At 30.2% G+C, this 19,061-nt stretch overlaps 1 protein-coding gene across 1 annotated transcript in view; it reads right to left on the reverse strand.

Annotated features, from left to right (window-relative positions):
- Window positions 1-392: 392 nt before the first annotated feature.
- The window catches only part of LOC143257681 (complement C3-like), a 21,481-nt gene continuing 2,812 nt past the window's right edge, over window positions 393-19,061 (reverse strand). Inside the window, exons 2-11 of the mRNA XM_076516723.1 lie at window positions 17,820-17,877; window positions 14,744-14,822; window positions 12,357-12,444; window positions 11,391-11,465; window positions 10,659-10,764; window positions 7,095-7,184; window positions 5,601-5,705; window positions 4,153-4,236; window positions 2,153-2,303; window positions 393-1,202 (exon numbers count right to left, since the gene is read on the reverse strand). Coding sequence (XP_076372838.1) covers window positions 1,064-1,202; window positions 2,153-2,303; window positions 4,153-4,236; window positions 5,601-5,705; window positions 7,095-7,184; window positions 10,659-10,764; window positions 11,391-11,465; window positions 12,357-12,444; window positions 14,744-14,822; window positions 17,820-17,877 — 975 coding nt within the window. The 3' untranslated portion in view covers window positions 393-1,063. The remainder of the gene's footprint in view (window positions 1,203-2,152; window positions 2,304-4,152; window positions 4,237-5,600; window positions 5,706-7,094; window positions 7,185-10,658; window positions 10,765-11,390; window positions 11,466-12,356; window positions 12,445-14,743; window positions 14,823-17,819; window positions 17,878-19,061) is intronic.

A 19,061-nucleotide genomic window follows, 5' to 3' on the forward strand; every position in this document is an offset into this window, starting at 1 on the left:
AAAAATGGGTGAATTCACTCTTATTAAATGTATAATAAATAATGGGCCTCACCAAGTAGCTCTTGAAATTAAATGAACTATCACCACAAATCATAATAACTCAATATCCTAATCCATAATTCCTTGAAAAGAAACCAAATACTAAATACGAGATGGTTGTTTGAGCTTTTACAAGTTCTTCAATTGTAATAGGATCATGAACTCACTAACAAATTTCATGCGAGGGCAAATAAAATAATATTCTATCTGCTGGAGATCACTCTAGTTTATATATTACAAATTTGGATTATTTGTAGGTTAGTCACTTTAATTTGCAAGGACGTGATTTGATAGACATGTGGTTTACTGTAAATTACTTAAAGCACTGGGTTGTCTGTAAAGAAAAATACAACTGGTGAAGAACTTCTTTAATGTCTGTCACTTACTTGATACAAAACACTTTTACAGAAAATATGTATGCCAGAGCATTTTAACATCCTGACCACACTAACCATAAAATAATAAGAAGGTTCTTTTGAAACATCTCAGCACATACTAGTAAGTTACTGAAAGTTAATAAAAACTGTTCTCTGTAGTAAAATATTGTACAAAATATTACCCAGACACTTGATATTTTCTGCATTTGTATAATAAGGCCATTTAGTGTTAATAACTTTAACACAAATACATAGTGATTTATTTCAGCAAAATATGATTATAAAGCTTACATACTGACTGAAGAAGTAAATGATGTTTTTGAGCTTTATAAAATTAAAAAAATACAACTATGTCATTAAATATAATTAGTAATTACTAATATTTCTTTAAAAGTATGTTTGAAACTGCTGGGATAAATTTGTATGTAAATGAAATTATGGCTAACAGAACAAAATATTGGCATAATGCTAAATATTTAACATTTAACATATATATCCAGTTGTCACTGATTCTAATAACTGAACAATCTTATTGTAAAATATTTTATCCATTATAAACAAAGAATTCTTGCAAAGGGAAAACACTGTTCTTGAATAATACAAATATTAGCAATGAAAAGACAATAGAAAAACAACTTTTCAAAACTTTACTGGGGACAGCCTCCTCCTCCCATAACCATGTGTTTTTCAAGCCAACGGAATGCTTTTGTCAATTGTTTATTCTCTGCCACTGATATCCTTGTCCATTTAAATATGCTAGTAGTTTGGTCTAAAATATATCGATACCTGCAAATATAAAAAAATGCTTTATCAATTGAATAGAAATTATCAGTAAATTGAAAATTCATAAAGTTAAAAATAGTAAATACACTAATGAAGCGTTTGCTTTTCATACTAATACTATCACATGAAAAAACTTAAAGAAACAATAATAGAATTAATTTTTCTCAGTACAATCAAAGATTGATTGGTAAATCACATTTTCTCCCACTTTCTAATATTTACTGTAATACTTATTTGAAATATCCATTTTTGGTTAGTTTTATGAATTTGTATTTTTGTTTTACTGATAAGCCTACTTACAAATTTTATAGATCCACCAGTAGCTTAATACTGTTAATAAATTTGTTGTTTTACATGAATTTTTATATGTGTTGTTTTATTGACAAGTCTACTTACAAATTTTATAGATCCATATGCAGCTTGATACTGTTAATAAATTTGTTTTACATGAATTTTTTATATGTGTTAAGTTGCTTTACTGATAAATCTACTTACAAATTTATATCCACATATAGCTTGGTAGTATTGTGAATACTTCTATTGTTGTACATTACTTTTTATAGGAGTTGTTTTACTTTTTTAGTAGATTACTAATAATTAACATTTAGGTTTAACAGCTTATTTCTAAGTATTCTTTTTATCTTTCTCATGCAATAGAAATATGTGAATAATGGCTGCTCGACTTCTATAATTCACAGCACTGGGAAGTCAAAGAATGACATAAAAATTCTATTAAAACTAATTAAGGATTAAGAAATACTTAAAATGTTTATGACTTAAAGGTTTAAAAACGTTATATTTATTTTAGTAATTATTGATGAATTTTGTCCTTTTCAATGAAGAACAATAAAGCACTGGACCAAACTGATAACACATAATTTGACAATTAAGTCACTGTAACAGCAACAGAAAAGCAAACAGAAATGTATTATATGATCCTGGAGTGGACTTACAGCAGTATTCCAGTATCCTCATCTTTAAACTGGGCTCCATCACGTCCCATAATAACATATTCTTGCTGTATATCTAAATCAGCTACTGAACATGAGTCTCGTACCATCAGAACTTTAGTTGTATGCAGAATATTTTGTTTTTGCTCAATACCTTAAGAATAAGAAATAGATATAAATATATGAAACCCATTTCTTCCTAAGTATCATGTTATTTTTATAATAGATAACTTAACAATTTTCCATGCATATATTTATTATCAATTAAATTTTAATATTTTTAAGTTTAGTTCTCAGTTTCATTAATGTTTTTAAATTGAGATTTGAAGTTTCTCTCAACATTATTAATGTCAACTACATGTTTACAAACAATTTACTAATACCCACATCATCCACACAGACTTCAATGATAAAATGCCAGTTATGAAAACTATGAACATTCTATTAAGAAATTATACAAACCATTAAAATTGCAAACATTTCATTAGTTTCTCTTTCTAATGATGAAAATATATATAATTACATGTAACATATAAATAGTAACTCTAAATAGGCTATGTTTTTTAACTATAAGAAAACATGATAATCTGTGTTTGATATATTAGGTTGTCTAGAAATAAATTTTAAAATTCTCACATTGACATTTAGAAGCTGAATATTGAGTAACTTATCATTGGTTGGTTGGGTTAATCCAATGCTTGTCATTTACAAGGTGTCTTAACTGTCTGCTGTTTCAACTCTACCCAGAGTAAGTTTCAGAACTTCCAAGGCAGCATGGACAAGAACTTTCATCTGATTTTCCTGTACGACTTCAAACTTGGAGGAAGAGCTGTCCAAACTCCATGGGACATGAACAAGGTATTCGGCCATGGATCTGTTACTGAACGTAAAGTTCAGCGTTGGTTCCAAAGGTTCCAACATGGAGATGAAAGTCTTGAAGAGCACAAAGGTCATAGAAGGAAGCCATCCTTAGATGAAAATGCATTAAGCAAAGCATTTGAGATAGACTCTTGCACAACAGTATGAAAGCTTGCAGAAAAGCTAGACACAATCAAGTATTGTCAATCACCTAAGTGTGATTGGAAAGACGATAAAATTGGATAAGTTGGTTCCGCATGAGTTGACTGAAAATCAACAAAATCGGCGTTGTGAGACCTGTTCTACGCTGCTATGAAATGATCCATTTCTTGAACAGATAGTGACATGCGATGAAAGTGGATACTGTATGACAATCGGAAAGGATCTACACAATGCCTCAATTGCAAAACAGCCCCAAAGAAAGGTCACAGTCAGTGTATGGTAGACTGCAGCAGGCATCATTTACTAAAACTTTTTTAATCCAGGGAAAACAATCACAGTGGGCAAATACTATCAAGAATTGGCTGAAATGCATCGAAAGTTGCATGAGAAACAACTATCTCTGGTCAATTGAAGGAGCACCATTCTTCTCTATGACAATGCTCATCCCCACCTGTCAAGGATGATGCTCCAAAGATTGAACAAATTAGGAATTGAGGTTCTGCCTCATCCACCTTATTCCCCAGACCTTTCCCCTACAGATTTTCATTTTTTCAAACACTTTGACAACCTTTTGAACAATAAATGCTTTTGAAACTAGGTAGCTGATTTGTACAGCAGAGGCATAAACAACATCGTTATACACTGGCAAAAGTGTGTTGAAGCAAATGGTGTTTACTTTGATTAAAGCATGTTTTACCACATTGTTTTATACATTTCCAAACTTCACAGTTAAAAAACAACATTTATTTCTGGACAACCTAATATTTTACTTAAGTTGTGAAAACGTAATTTTAAGTTAAGTCTCTAGTTTTGTGTTAATTCTATTGGATAGGTTGGTTTAAACATTACGTATTTTTATTTGTAAAAAAAATCTAAACGTTTGTTTGTTTTCACTGTATGAAAAAATATTATAAGACTGTTTTATCAAACAAATACAATAAACTCTTGTAAAGCTGCATTAAACAGATTCAAACTAGTATTACCTTCTTTAAAAACTGAAGTCACTCTGAATGAAATATAACGAAATCCATTTTCTTTTCTTTTGCTTTCAACAGTACCTTTCCACACTAAAAATATTAATAACCAAGTATTAACTCATCACACATGTAAAAATTAGCATGACAAATTTTAAATCAACTAAGTATAAAGTTCAGAATAACAACAATACAAATAATAATCATTCATATAGACTTTAACATCAATATTCCAATAATTAAATCTTTCTTAACACAGAGAAAATTGAATAATTTAAATGCTTCTATTTCTTTAAACTTAATTCTCAATTTACATCCAAAACACTATGAAACTAATAATATATGAATTCAACTTCTTTTGGAACAAACACAAGATAAAATATTCCATAGCTATAGCACTTGAAATTCTTTTAATTAAGGTTAGAGTAAATTATATTATGAGACTTTTTTCTATTCTTTTTCCCCCTTTTATTAGCTACAGTTTTGTGTACTAACAATAACAAGTGTGGGGCACCCATATACCTAATTTTATTGTATTACTCACCAGGATCCCTACTAGCTTATCCTCAAAGTGAAATTCTTTTAGGCAAGAGTAGAGTAAATTAAACTATTAGACCTTCGACATGGCCACATATATCAATTTTTTTTTTTAATTGTGTGCAAAGCTACATGAGAGCTATCTGCACTAGCCGTCCCTAATTTAGTAGTGTAAGACCAGAGGGAAGGCAGCTAGTCATCACCACCCACTGCCAACTCTTGGGCTACTCTTTTACCAACGAATAGTGGGATTGACTGTCACATTATAATGCCCACGGCTGAAAGGGCGAGGGCATTTGGTGTAACCAGGATTCGAACCAGTGACCCTCAGATTATGAGTTGAACACCTTAACCCACCTGGCCATGTCAGGCCCATACATCAATTGAAAGAGTTTGACTACCTGAGTCCAAAAATATAATTAGATCTCAAATTGGTCAGGAGATGACAGAAATATAAGCTAAAAGTCTGTATTTAAAAAAACAACAACCCATAGTCATTCTATGAGCTGCCACGTTGCAGCAAACACCATTCTAGGCATATACATTTTCAAAAATTATTAAAGCAAAAAAAACGTTTTTTGTTTGTGGATCTTTAAAAGAAATTTCATATATGATAATAAAACAGTTCATTACATTTAAAGATTTTTTATAATTCATTTTAAAAACTAAAATGTTGTGTATGTAAAAGAAAAACTGGAAAAGAGTTTACATATAATAAATGCAAAAAAAAATGGGGAGTTTAATAAAAAGTTAAAAAATGTCTACATTTGGATATATTACATAATGGAGTTCAATTACAAGTGCATACAGAATAATTAAAATTAGCTATAAGTACAAATTACTTATTCAAAAAAATAAAAAATATACTTTAGTCCAGCAGCATTAAACCCTTGTACATTGAAAGAATTTTTCTTACATACCATAATCATGATCCACACAAGCTCGGTCTAAAAGTAATTTTCTTGATTCACTAATATCATGTACCTGTGTTATACCTTCAAAGGGATGTCTAGGAGGACAGCCACCTATGATATGACACCAAAAATCTTAATTAACTTAGATAGATTTTAAAATCTAAATACAAATGATTTCATTTTAGAGTATTTAGGTTTTTATGTTAATCTAAGAAAACAAAAATAAACTATACAGAATGTTGGGTATGTTACATCAAAATGATTTTGAATATGCAAATCAATAAACCTCATGACAAATACACCTAATATAGAGTTGCTACAGAAAAGCATATTTTAAAACTACACTTTAACACCTCCTGGCATGTCATAGGTAGTGAACTGCTACCAACAAATATATTCTAATACAAACAATTCATACACTAAACCCATAAAGATTTGTTCATATCATACAATTAGGGTTTCCAACATGGGGATGTCCCTTGCATGTAATGTCTTGGAAAATAAGAAATAATCAACTTGGGGAACCAGGACCATTCAGAAAGAGTTGTGAAATAATGCATACCCCAGGTATAGTGAGGAAACTGTGGCATCTTGTATCAGATGAGAACATGTTTGCCCTATGCAACATTATATACAACATAATCAAGAAGGTTTTCCATCTATAAAAATAAGTTACATGTACATAATAAATCAAGGAAAAGAAAGTCAACTATGGAAAATTTGTAGGAAATGTACCCAGCCAGGGAAAATAGCAATACATGGTGACACTAGACAAAGTCTATGAGCACCTTGTTAACTGTAACAAGTTTTGTGCTATATCTACTGGTCAATAGGTTAAAAAAGAAAAAAACAACAACAAACAAACTAGCATTCAAAATGTTACATGGCATGTTAAAAATCATTTTCCAAAGAAATTTATGATCATTTTGAGATACTGTACCAAGGGCAAGTCAAGATGCAAGGGAGCAGATACAAAGGCCAATGGAAACTAAGTTCCAAGGCATTGTGCGAATACTCAATTGTCAGATAGCGTATGACCCTATATCTCATTATGGACTGTAAAAAAATGTGATAAGGCTACAAAATCATCTTAATACAATATACTCAATTTTTTATACGTAATAATATATACAGTCCTAAGTTTTGGTAGGAATAATCACTAATGACCTTAAAAGTTCCATTTCTAAAATCTGAATTTGCACAAATAATCTTTAACAGTGAAACTTAATTATAACATTTCTTGTTTTTCTTTACTTTCAGAAGATATCTGAAATTTATTTTAACATTAATAAATTTGTTTTTTTCAGATCTAAGAAGAGAAAGATGGTTAGTAAAACAATTTTAATTTGCATATATGAGGATGTAGCTCACTATTTTCCCACACTTTGAGGGATAAGAAAACAAGTATAGAATCAAAACATTTTATCTCAATGCTAAATAATAATTTGTGATTGTATTTTATTTTGATTTTCATGAAACTAAAATTGCTCTTCACCTCACCTTCAGCACACTGGCATACACTTCCTTCACAGATGGTTCGAATTAAAGGACTCTGGTTGTCTGGACTATAAAACTGGGAGCATGATTCATCTGTAATATTAAAATTAATTAAAAACAATATAAAGCAAGCATGTTTTCAAGTACGCAATAACAAAAAGAACAATGCTAATATGCAACATTCTTCAAAATATTTATTATATACAATAAAATCAGCAATGCAAACAATAATAAGACCCGACATACCTTCCTCATATACCATAACATTATGAACAATACTGCCATGTGGTTCATATAAAGGAGTTGGACAAAACTATGGAAATATTTTAATTTTTTAAACTCAAGTTCTGTTGTCTCAAATGGGGAAGTGAAACCAGAGTCAGCTTTCAGGTAATGCAGAAGAGATAGCTGCCTTGGGTCTCTTGCTTTTATGATTTTTTTTTTAATATTAGAGGGCATTAGTAGCTAAAATATGCTACCAATTAGTCAATTTACTATGTTCAACTGAAACAAAGATTATCTATAACTTCTGTTTTGGCTAGACCTTTCCTCAGGCCTTTACTTGCTAAAGCACTTGTTAAAGTATCCAATATCATTGAATTTGTCTGTATGCAAGTTGTGTATGTAACCATTTTTGAAAAAATGTTAAAAAATACAAGTTAAAAAATCTTCATATTTCCAAAGAGGCATGATTGTAGATGAATATCTAATTAGATCCTTAGAAAAACATGCACCTAGATTAATAACCATATGTTGAGAAAAATTTTAAAACAGTGTAAGCATAGATATCAAAAACTTAAACTTCATTGGATTCCCAAAACAACAGTAGTAAAAATGCTAGGTTGACAGATTATGATAAAGGAGCATTAAAATCACTAATGAGACAAAAACAAAAGACATAAGAAAACAATAACTATTTTTTTACCAAAACAACTCTAAAGGAACTGCACAATATGAGTTACCATGGTTGGTTGGTTATTCAGAAACCTCTAATAATGCCAAAAAATGCACAAGCCCAAATAAATTAGTGTCAAGAACATAAAATTTGGACCAAATATCAATGGAAGTATGATTTAGTCAGATGAACCATCTTTTAAATTTTATCACCAGTTGGATATGTTTCTATATGGAGAAAATCAAAAAAAGCTTACAATACTTAACTTCTTGTGTCATCTGTTAAATGCAGTGGAAGATCTATCATAGAATGGGCAAATTTTCTTTGGAATAGTGTAGGGCTTAAGATACTACTGAAAGGTAAAGTGACATCAAGTGATTATTAAAAATTACTGCATACCAAGTTCACAATTTTGATTAACACTATTCCCACACATATAATCTGTTTTACAGGGCAATGCACCAATTTATACTGCTTACATTGTTCAAAGCCAACAAAGAAAGGTATGGTCACCTAACTTGACAACCACTTATCAGCATTAAATGTTATCGGGCCTCTATAATTAGTTCTTGAAACCAACCTTAAAAGCATATTTCCATCATCAATTTGAAGAAACTCTGATAAATGAATGGTAAAAAATGATCTAATTTCTATAGTGCATACTGGTGTCTAAATACATTTTAATACTAGAGAAAAAAATTCTTATAACACAGTTTGTTATTTTTCTTTAATTGGACACTCAATGTGAATGTTTTGCTCTACAGCTTCTTTAGGAGAATTTCACTAATGCACAAACTATAACTGATAGTACAAAGCTTCATAAAACTTTGTAGCTTTGTGCTCTCAGTTAAGGTTACTATGGTGGCATAGAGGGTCAAGCTGGAAAACCATCATACAGCTATTGCAGCTTGTTTTTTGATTTCATTGGATAGTCCACCAAGCACAGGGACTGAGGAGTACCAGATGCTGACTTATGAGACAAAATGGTCTCAATACATTTATTTTCAGCATTCTTATGGTAACTTTCCATTGTCATCTTGAACATGTATAATATACACTAGAACAACTGACACTTTCTGACCAAATAAGTACTCAAATGATGGTTTGGTTGTCTTGGCAGATGACTAGGCCAAAATCAGTATGGTGATCTTCTTTTTGCCATACAGTTTACCATTTGACAAATATATATCTCTGATAGTATCTCACACACACACACACACATACACAAAAGCATGACAGAAGAGATGAATGAAAGAAGATAAACCAAATACCATTTCAGTACTAACTATAAATCCTGGTCACAACAAATAAAACCTGTGTATTTAGGAGATCGGTTGTGTTTCTAGTCTCAGAGTAAAAGCAGCATATGACCATCTGATTATTACAATAATACGGGTTCAATGACCTGATATGGTGAAGGACCAAATAATTATTTATCCATAATTTAAAAAAAAGACAAACTTCAATGGGAAGACAAGCACATTAAACACTTTATTAGAAAAAATGTTACTGAAAACAAAGGTTGACTGTGATATGTGACAGGATTTGTAAAGACAAAAATAAAATAAATGAAAATGGTATCAACAACGAAGATGGAGTGGAAATAAAATTATTGAAACATAACAGTAAGAGACAGAGTCATATGGCCAGTAGTAACACATTGATAAACACAATGACAGAAGTGTAGAATAAGAACAAGACTAACATTACATAGTGACTCTTCCAAAGTAGAACATTATCTTTATAAAAGTGTCAAAACTATTTTTAAAGTTCCCAGTCTCTTTTGTTTCTCTCTATGCCTAACCAGTTACAGAATGAAGTTCTAAGAAAGAGATGCAAGTTCCTACTTCAAGTGACTGAGATAAAATAACTTCACAAACAAGGGGAGAACTTTATTATGTTATAACTATTCAATGAGATAGTATCTATTATCATCCTTAATTGAGAAATGTTGAAGAAAGTAACACCTCAGACTGCTTTCACACTTGCCTTATCAGTTGCTGAAATGGTACTATAGGTATATTTAACAGTTTTGTCAATATATTAAAATGTATATATAACAGAATAATTTTCCAAATATATAGCCAGTATACATTTAATTATGAATTTTAATCATTTTGTAATTAATTAATATTAGGAGTATTTGCCTATCTAACTGGCTGTAGACTCTGCTGTAAAAATGCCTTAGAATTATAAAGGGGCAAAAAACAACAACTTAGGTACTAAAACAAATAGTAATGGTATTTATTGTTTTGTTTTTTGAATTTCATGCAAAGCTACTCAAGGGTTATGTGCACTAGATGTCCCTAATTTAGCAGTGTAAGAGTAAAGGGAAGGCAGCTAGTCATCACCACCTACTGCAATTTCTTGGGCTATACTTTTACCAATGAAAAGTGGGATTGACCATCACATTATAATGCACCCACGGCTGAAAGGGCAAGCATGTCTGGTGTAACGGGGATTCGAACCCCCAACCCTCAGATTATGAGTCGAACGCCGTAACCCACCTGGCCATGCCAGTCCATAACATTAATGAAAACAATTTGAAATAGGATGGAGAAAAGAATTATATAAAATACAAAATACTGGGAAACAACATATCTAATTCAGAATATAATTATAGTTATTTAAGAACAAAGAAGAACTTCATGACAAAAGACATAAATACATACTTGGTTTGTAGTAGTCATAAACTTTGACAACACTTGATTGTATGTTACCCACAATGAACTGTCGTACAATTCGGAACTTAAAACAGTAAGGTTTATCATGGGGAGCCTGAAAATAAAATACAGAAGTGAAACACACGGAAACAATTTAATAGAAAATTTTACTTCAACAAAGTACATGTAAGTCCAGCAAGTAACATGATTCAAAACATGAAATACAGTTAAATGAAACAGTATAATACAATTGTCTTTCATAATATGTGAAAACTTCCAAAACCACTGCTTGAAAATTACTAAAGCTGTAACACGTTTATAGTCTCAATTACTCTTATTTTTAATGGTTCAATTATAATTTTGTTTAAACTATGAATAAACTTGTTCAGTATCAAAATACTGTCCCACAGAAGAGCTTATGATAAGACTTAACATGTACAGAGCCACATTTAGTACACAGTTTAAATATTCACTGAAACATGAAATGTAATGTGAAATTTAAATAATATTGTGAAATCAGAAGAGTTACCTAACACGTTTTCAATATTATGAAATTAGAAAGTGCTTTGTAAGTAACTAATGTTATGACACATGATGAGCAAATTTACAGAAAGGAAAAAAGTTCTAAGCAATATGACAGGAACTTCAGAAATATTCTGCATGTACCTGAGATCATGAGCAAGACAGAAAATTCTGTCGCAGACATATTTTGTAAACTAGACAGTACAAAACATTTCTTACGCTATCCATGTAAAATACAACACTTTTGTCAGATGCTTCAAATCTTGCAATCTTGGAATTCTTCACTTTTACCAGCTATAAAAAAACAAAAAATGAAAAAAAATTACTGCAAACTGATTGTAATTAATTTATAGTTCAATTACAATTGTTTTCATAACTTGTACTTCTGATGATTCTAACATAATTACATTTCCAAGTTTTACATGATTAAGTCTGTATCAAGACTTAGATAATCTTAGGTTGTTTCATTTGTCAGTTCTTATTTAACTAACATCTTAAATGCTAGTTTATCATAGAAAAAGGAGAAACTTGTCTAAATGTTGTTACAAATATACTATTATATGTTAGAGATGTCTGTTTAGTTCTTTTTCAAATTATAAGGTTGGTATATGAGCTCTAATTAAACAAATTGAAATAAAATATTACAACACTAATAATTCTTTTTTATAGCACAATTACATCAGTTTAGCTCGTATATTTTCAAAAATACAATGTATTTTTACGTTACATTTCTAGCTATAAAGTCCCTAGGTAACTGAATGGCTTGGTTTGAATTTTGCACAAAGTTACTCAAGGATTATCTGCAATAGCTTTCCCTCAATTAACAGTGAAAAACTAGAGGGAAAGCAACTGTCAATGCCACTCACTGCCAATTTTTTGGCTACTCATTTAAAAAGAATAGAAGGATTAATCACCACATCACAATGCTCCCACAGCTGAAAGGACAAGCACGTTTGGTGATTTGAACCCATGAACCATACTAAGATTTTTTTATCTTTATGCACATCATGGCAATAAACTTTCACATTTTACAGTTTAACACAAACATAATAATTATACAAGTACACAACACATAGTTTAAGTATCACTGTGAATTATATCTTTAAGGCAAGTTTTATAAGACTGAAAACCTGTTTAAATGAAACAGCTTCAGTGTAATAACACATATAAAATTACAGAACCAACCTGTTTTAATTCATCTATTAAAACTTTGAAACCAGTAAATATTCCAGCTTCAATAATTGCCATGTTAGAATCCACATGAGACAAATATCTGAAAATAACAAAATAAACTTCAGTTCTTAATGACAGTTCAGTTTTTAAATATATATCTACAAAAACCTACATATAGGTCCACACAGACTTAATATTTTTTTTACTTATGATTACTGTTAAATCATTTAATGGTACTGAAAATAAGGAAGAACTGTTAGTGCATTTAATCCAATGGATTAATTTTTTTTTATATCTAAAATAATACTTTACAGAGTTGGAGGACAATATATTAAAATAGTTTTGGAGCTTCATCATGCTCTTACAGTTTATGTCACCATATACAGTCATTCTCTATCCAATAGCATACATCTTGATAATGCTCCTTAGCATAGTTACATTGCAAAAGATTCTACTGTATGACTGCCATATTAGAATTACACCCCTATTCCCTCCATGTTTTCCATAAGCTATCTAGAGTACAAGAATGACAGTTTCTCAGTACGTGTTTCAAGAGTCTGATTAGACAGAAATCCATAAACATTACACATAAGGAATAGCACCTGTTCCACTGTTCAGATGTCTGAGGTGTATGGCAGTTGGTGGGATATTTCACAGAAGCAGTTTGTGTACACATACATGCCTTCTGTTATTTTTTCAGAAAGAGATCCTTCATGATAATGTTGCATAAAATTACCTGGAGCACTTGATCTTTGTGTTGTTTGATGATTCTCACCCATTACAAGTTTCCATACTTTGCTTACCATTGCTGGGTTTCAACTTGTTATTGATTTCCTTTTAGATGGTCCTTTGTTTTCACCATTAAGTAAAAAAGATATCCCCATCCCATCCTGGAAATTCTAAATCTCCAATTTGAACATATCTTTGTGATTTGAGTGTATAAATATTTTAAGCCAGAAAGGGTTGTTACATACCCTTCCCAAAACCAATATTTTCATTAGCATCACACTATCTGTAAAATGTCAAAGTTATAAAGTAGTTCTAATATATTCCATTTCACTGCACCTTTATATTAGCTGTAGCTGTCATGTGAAATGAAAATTGCTTTAATGTAATATACTTAACCCTCCATAATTCTTGTAAATTTTGCTTCTTTAACATACATGTACTTTATAGGATCCAACAAGGTTTAAAACTTGAGATGTTAACTTTGACAATTTCATATTCTTTTTTATTTTCAGTATTACTTTGTGTGTTCTATACACATTTATAACTTTTCATTCTGTTTGGTGTTTTCTTCCATTATAAAACACAAGTTCACAGCACTGTGTTTATTTAGTAAACAGACAGTGCCATAAAATATTTTACATTATATTAAAATTTCATTATACAGCTAAAAACATTTAGGAAACTATTCAAGATATGGAGCCCTCACACATAATCAAAGTTATATTCTGCGATCTGATAAACTGTAATTTTAGGAAGTAATTAATGAAATTTTCTCACTTTCTTATGTAACAAAATATCCATATGAAGGTCATATACGTTATTCTGATGAAGCAAAATTTTAGTAAATCTAAATCTTTGTCTTAAATTGTTATTTGGTACATGCAGAAGTAAAATACTGAGTTACACTAATTCTCATCAAAAACACTCAAGACAACCAAAAAAGTATATTCAATGTTCCTAGTCAAAATAAAAAAAAACATTTGTCACACAAAGGTAGCAACCACATTCATAATGATACTGATGTACGTTCAGAGCATCATCAACTTTTCAAAATAATAGTAAGAACTAGATAGAAAATACAAGCAAATAAATTTATAAACCAATTGGCAATATTTTTACTAATCATATGCAGTTACTTGGTTTCTTCCAAAAATGAATGTTCAAGTAATCAAAAGTCGTTTAAAAAAAGAAGTCTGTAAGAAGAGATATACATATCTAAAACAACAGGTCAGAACGTTCTCAGTTGCATCACCAATACTTGCTGGAAAAACCTTTATAGAAATGAGCATTAAAATGCTGTATCAGATTAGCAGATATCAAGTGTGCTTAATTCATCATATTCTAAAACACATCACTTTCAGAAACAAATATTTATCAACTTCTAAAATATTATAATTAGTGCAAAGAATCTCATTTTGACAATGTTTTAATACTTAAGTTACTCAGTTTTACTGTTGTTTATATACAACTTTTTTACATTCAGTTAGATAATTTTTACTGTGCTACAGACTTCACAAAATTAGGTTTTTTTACCATTACTTTTTATTTTGTAACAACAGAAATGAAAAACTGGTCTGCATTATTATATTATGCACAATAATGTTTTTTCTATCTATAAAGCTCAACATTAAGACAAAGAACAAATGTTTTGATTAAATTTATCCACATACTTCACACATATTTGGATTTCCAACAATAGTTTGCTCTTCCCATCATTACCACGTTTTCCTCCATCTCCAACTCGACCTCCTGTAAAAAAAAAACCAAACAATATCATGTTATAGCTCGTAGATAACCAGAGAAATGCCTATTTTAGTCTCAGGTGTAGCAAGTCACTCATGTGAAGTTTATGAATATTTAAGTAATGAAGACAAATTAGAGAAAATCTTAATCTACATTAAAATATTAGTCAGTACGTAAAGAAAGCAACAATATAATAAGTCACTTATTCTCAGTTCCAAAAACAACACAAAATATATTCTCATCATATTTCTGAAAGTCAATGCAACAAACTGTAAATATTTAAAATTATCAATTGATATGTGGAAACAATCAGCTATTATCAAGGTAAATTATATAAAACTAAGAAATAACATTTTATAATATTACCATTAATGTTCAGAACCTTAATAGCAAAATGAATAAAACAGTTATGGTAGCTAACAAATAAATTGCACAAATTGAACTCATATGAACATTGATACTTATCAATAATAAAGTAAAAAAAAATGTTATACTTGTATATATTCTTAATTGTTTTATAATGTATTTAATAAATTATCACTATAATATCTACTACTGTTTTTCTGTGACATATTTAAGAAATGCCTACTTCGTGTATATAATATTTAGTACTTCATTAAAACTGTAATTTGAAACATTTCTAGTATTTTGTGGATTATCCATTGCTGCATTAAAGTTTGAATATCTTCTTAGGTATGATACAAATGCATAGTTGTGTAAGTAACATTTTAAATTAACTGAAAATATTAATAGTAGTATGCTTCTGATATATTGACATATTTTCAAAACATAAATTAATTGTTGTGCCAAGTCATGCTGAAACATGTCTGTGGCCATTTTACACAATTCCAAAAAAATCATGATATGTGAAGAATGATTAAATCTAACTCTGTTAATGATATCTTCCATAAAGTGATGAACTATTCACACTCTCACAAAATTATTGTTTTTTAAATTAATATGTTTAATAATCTAACCCAAAATGTTTAGTATTAGCATGTTGCACATTTACACAGAAATGTAGAGGTTTATCAACAAAACTGTGTAACACAATGGCATTCCTAAAATGTGACTACACTGTAATTTCACTTACACATAGAAGTATCTAGGTTATTTACTAATATAAAAATAGCATTTTTGTTACTTTTAATATATAATATTTCTGTTAAAAATCTATTACAATTAACTTTTGATCAAAGCAAGGTACCTACATAATTCAAAATTAAAAATACATATGTTGTATAAAACATAACTAATTAAATACAATGTTCAACCTATGTCACTTATAAAGATAAGAATACATTGTTTAATCCATTTCATTTTTGTTAACAATATACTTGGTTGTAAACTCAATAATATCTCACAAGTCTTAACAAGCTGCCCCCCTCCCCCAGTGGCATAATAGTATGTCTGATGGTTTTGATACTAGTGGTGGGCAAAGCACAGATAGCCCACTGTGTAGCTTCATGCTTAATTCCAACCAGTAAATCAACCAACTTAACCAGCCCCAGAGGCTAGGGTCAGTCATAAATCCATATATTAAGTTAATAATGCAGAATATTCATTGTTTCAGTTGATATCTAAGTGTATACCACCACAACAGAGTAAAGTTACACTTGCTTTAACCAAATTAGTAAATTTAGATTAGCCCTATATCCATAAACTAAATTATTGCAAAAATAAGTAATACTCATTGCCCTAAAAACTGCCAAGATTGACACAGCTATGCACTATTAGAGCAGGATCTTTTCTCACAGAGTACATGTAAAACCTCATGTCACTGTTGGTCATTTCATTATACAGTAACAGAGATTACACCCTTTAGATATTACCTGCTTTGCTACTTGTAAAACTTTTATTGCCCATCTCTTTGTGGTAAATTGCATGTAATAATAATATGGAATGACTCACAACAATAAATAATTATTATCACACTTATTTGAACAATCTACCTTGGTATAACAATATAAGTTCAGAAGCATGCATCTGCTAAAATTTTGAAAAATTCCTTGAAAAGTAAAATTTTCACTATTCTAATTAACAGTATGTAAGAAATATTATGTACACACATGTATTACAGCTGACAATAAAACTAAAAAATTTAATAATAATAATGTTTACACAAAGAGGCAACAAAATGGTGATAGAACAATGTAATAGATAAAACTATAACTTAATTAATGATGTAAAATTATGTTATACACTAAAATAACAATCTAAAAGTAGCAGGAGATAAAACTAATGTTGGTTTCAATATCATACTGATTCTTTACTATCTTAAATAATTGGTTAAAGTGTCAATGTGTAGACATGAATTTTAAAAAAAGTCATAATATTCAATAAAATTATAAATAACAGCAAGATTATTGAATTTCCTGAAAACTGAACAAATCTGTATCATAAAAACGCTAGAGAGCCTTTACTTCTGACAAATTAGAGTAAAATTCTTAGCTCTGTTATTCCAAATCTTGTAATGGTGAATCAATTCTAATGTATCTACTAACCTGTAAATATTAAACATTTTCACACAGAGTTTTATTGAAAACTTTAAACTTAAAGGTAATGTAACTTAAAGCAGCAAGTTCTGGTGGATTTCTTTCACTATGTTCTTCACACTCAGAACTCAAAGTGAGTTGTGGATGAAGTTTCAAACTTTTTTCACTAATCTTAAACATTTGTGTTTAATGATGTACTTCTTGAGAAAACTCTGTCATTTTTAGGTAAAGAGTATAGTAAGAATATGAGTATTTTGTAACATAATTCTTGCAAAAAAATCACTCATCTAAGGTGGAAATCTATTTTGTGAGTGAATATATAACATGCTACTATGCAGTCTATTTATGTTAAGTTACAATTTAAATTTCATTCTGTTTATTGAGTGACAGTATCAAAGTTTCAGTTATAGTTATACAATATGAATTGTTTCATTTCACTTTAGAAAAAACAATTAAAACTGTGAAGCAAACCAAATCACAATACTTTTATAGTAAATGTAACACTTACTGTCATCTCGCTTAACCTTGCATAGTCTTGAATCAATTGTCAGAAAGTGATCTTTCTTCTAAAATCCAAGACAAACATATTAAAATGTTTAAAATCATCAGTTGCAGTAGTGGAAGATAACTGTAACCACTACAGGTCTAAATTACATAACACTTTAAAATGTACAACTTTTAATCAAAATTTTAGAGCATTATCATAAACTTTTCAGAACCTTAGAATTGGCTAAATAAGAAATCTATAACAGCATTAACAGATATGAGCACAGAATTAAAAGAGAACATAAAAATTTAATTTAAGTTAAAAAGTGAAGTTATAATTTTCCTATAATGAAAATATTTCAAACAGGTACTAATATGATCTCACATAAATAGCTATTCTCATTGAGTGGTGTCCTCTATATGCAAAACGTTCTTTTTTTTTTGCATACTTCAAGTCTTGATGCTCCCACCCACCTGGAATTGCCTGATTCTAATGTGTCTTACATGCAAATTATCATGCAACAACTCTCCATCAGAGTGCAATATGTTCTTGACACGACACCTGTGACTATCTTCAATCATACCAAACAATCACTTGAATTTAGGTAGACAAATAAAAGCAGTAGTTTTCAGTGGGGAGGATGAGGGAGGTGTAAGAAGAGGTAAATACCTGCCAGGAATATATCTGAGTTTAGAAAATTTATAACTTCCAATAAAATGCATTACCTCTGCTGATATAAATAGCTAAAATCTCACATTGATTAGTGTGAGTGAAAAAGAGATGCACCCATGAAAGCATCTGAAGGACACTCCCAAAGAGATATTCGGAGTTGAAGATCACACATGAGAGTGTGCACCATTTCTGTACCAGCTATATTCTTCACTCAGTGAGGAAAACGTGTTGCAGATATGGGCAGAAATAAGGAAGTAGTACAACAAATAGGGAGAGAACTATGATTTAATAGTGATCTGAACCATACTATACATGAATCTCAGTCCCATAATACATAAATGTGGGTGAAAGTAAATGGATGTGCTTTCAAGTTTAGAGTGACTAAGGTACAATGGACTGTACACAGCAGGTTAGATGCATGCAAAACCAAAGCCACTCACAATCAACAGCAATGTGAGGTTAGGAAAGTTTATGAGTCCAGAGAGAATCTCATACTCTACGAATAAGACGCATAACTGCAATGTGAGAAACTGATCAATCAATCTGGGAACCTGACATCAAAAAAGATGTCTGTGTAATGTAAACCAAGCA

Source organism: Tachypleus tridentatus, chromosome 7 (assembly GCF_004210375.1).
Source record: "Tachypleus tridentatus isolate NWPU-2018 chromosome 7, ASM421037v1, whole genome shotgun sequence".
Taxonomy (NCBI): domain Eukaryota; kingdom Metazoa; phylum Arthropoda; class Merostomata; order Xiphosura; family Limulidae; genus Tachypleus; species Tachypleus tridentatus.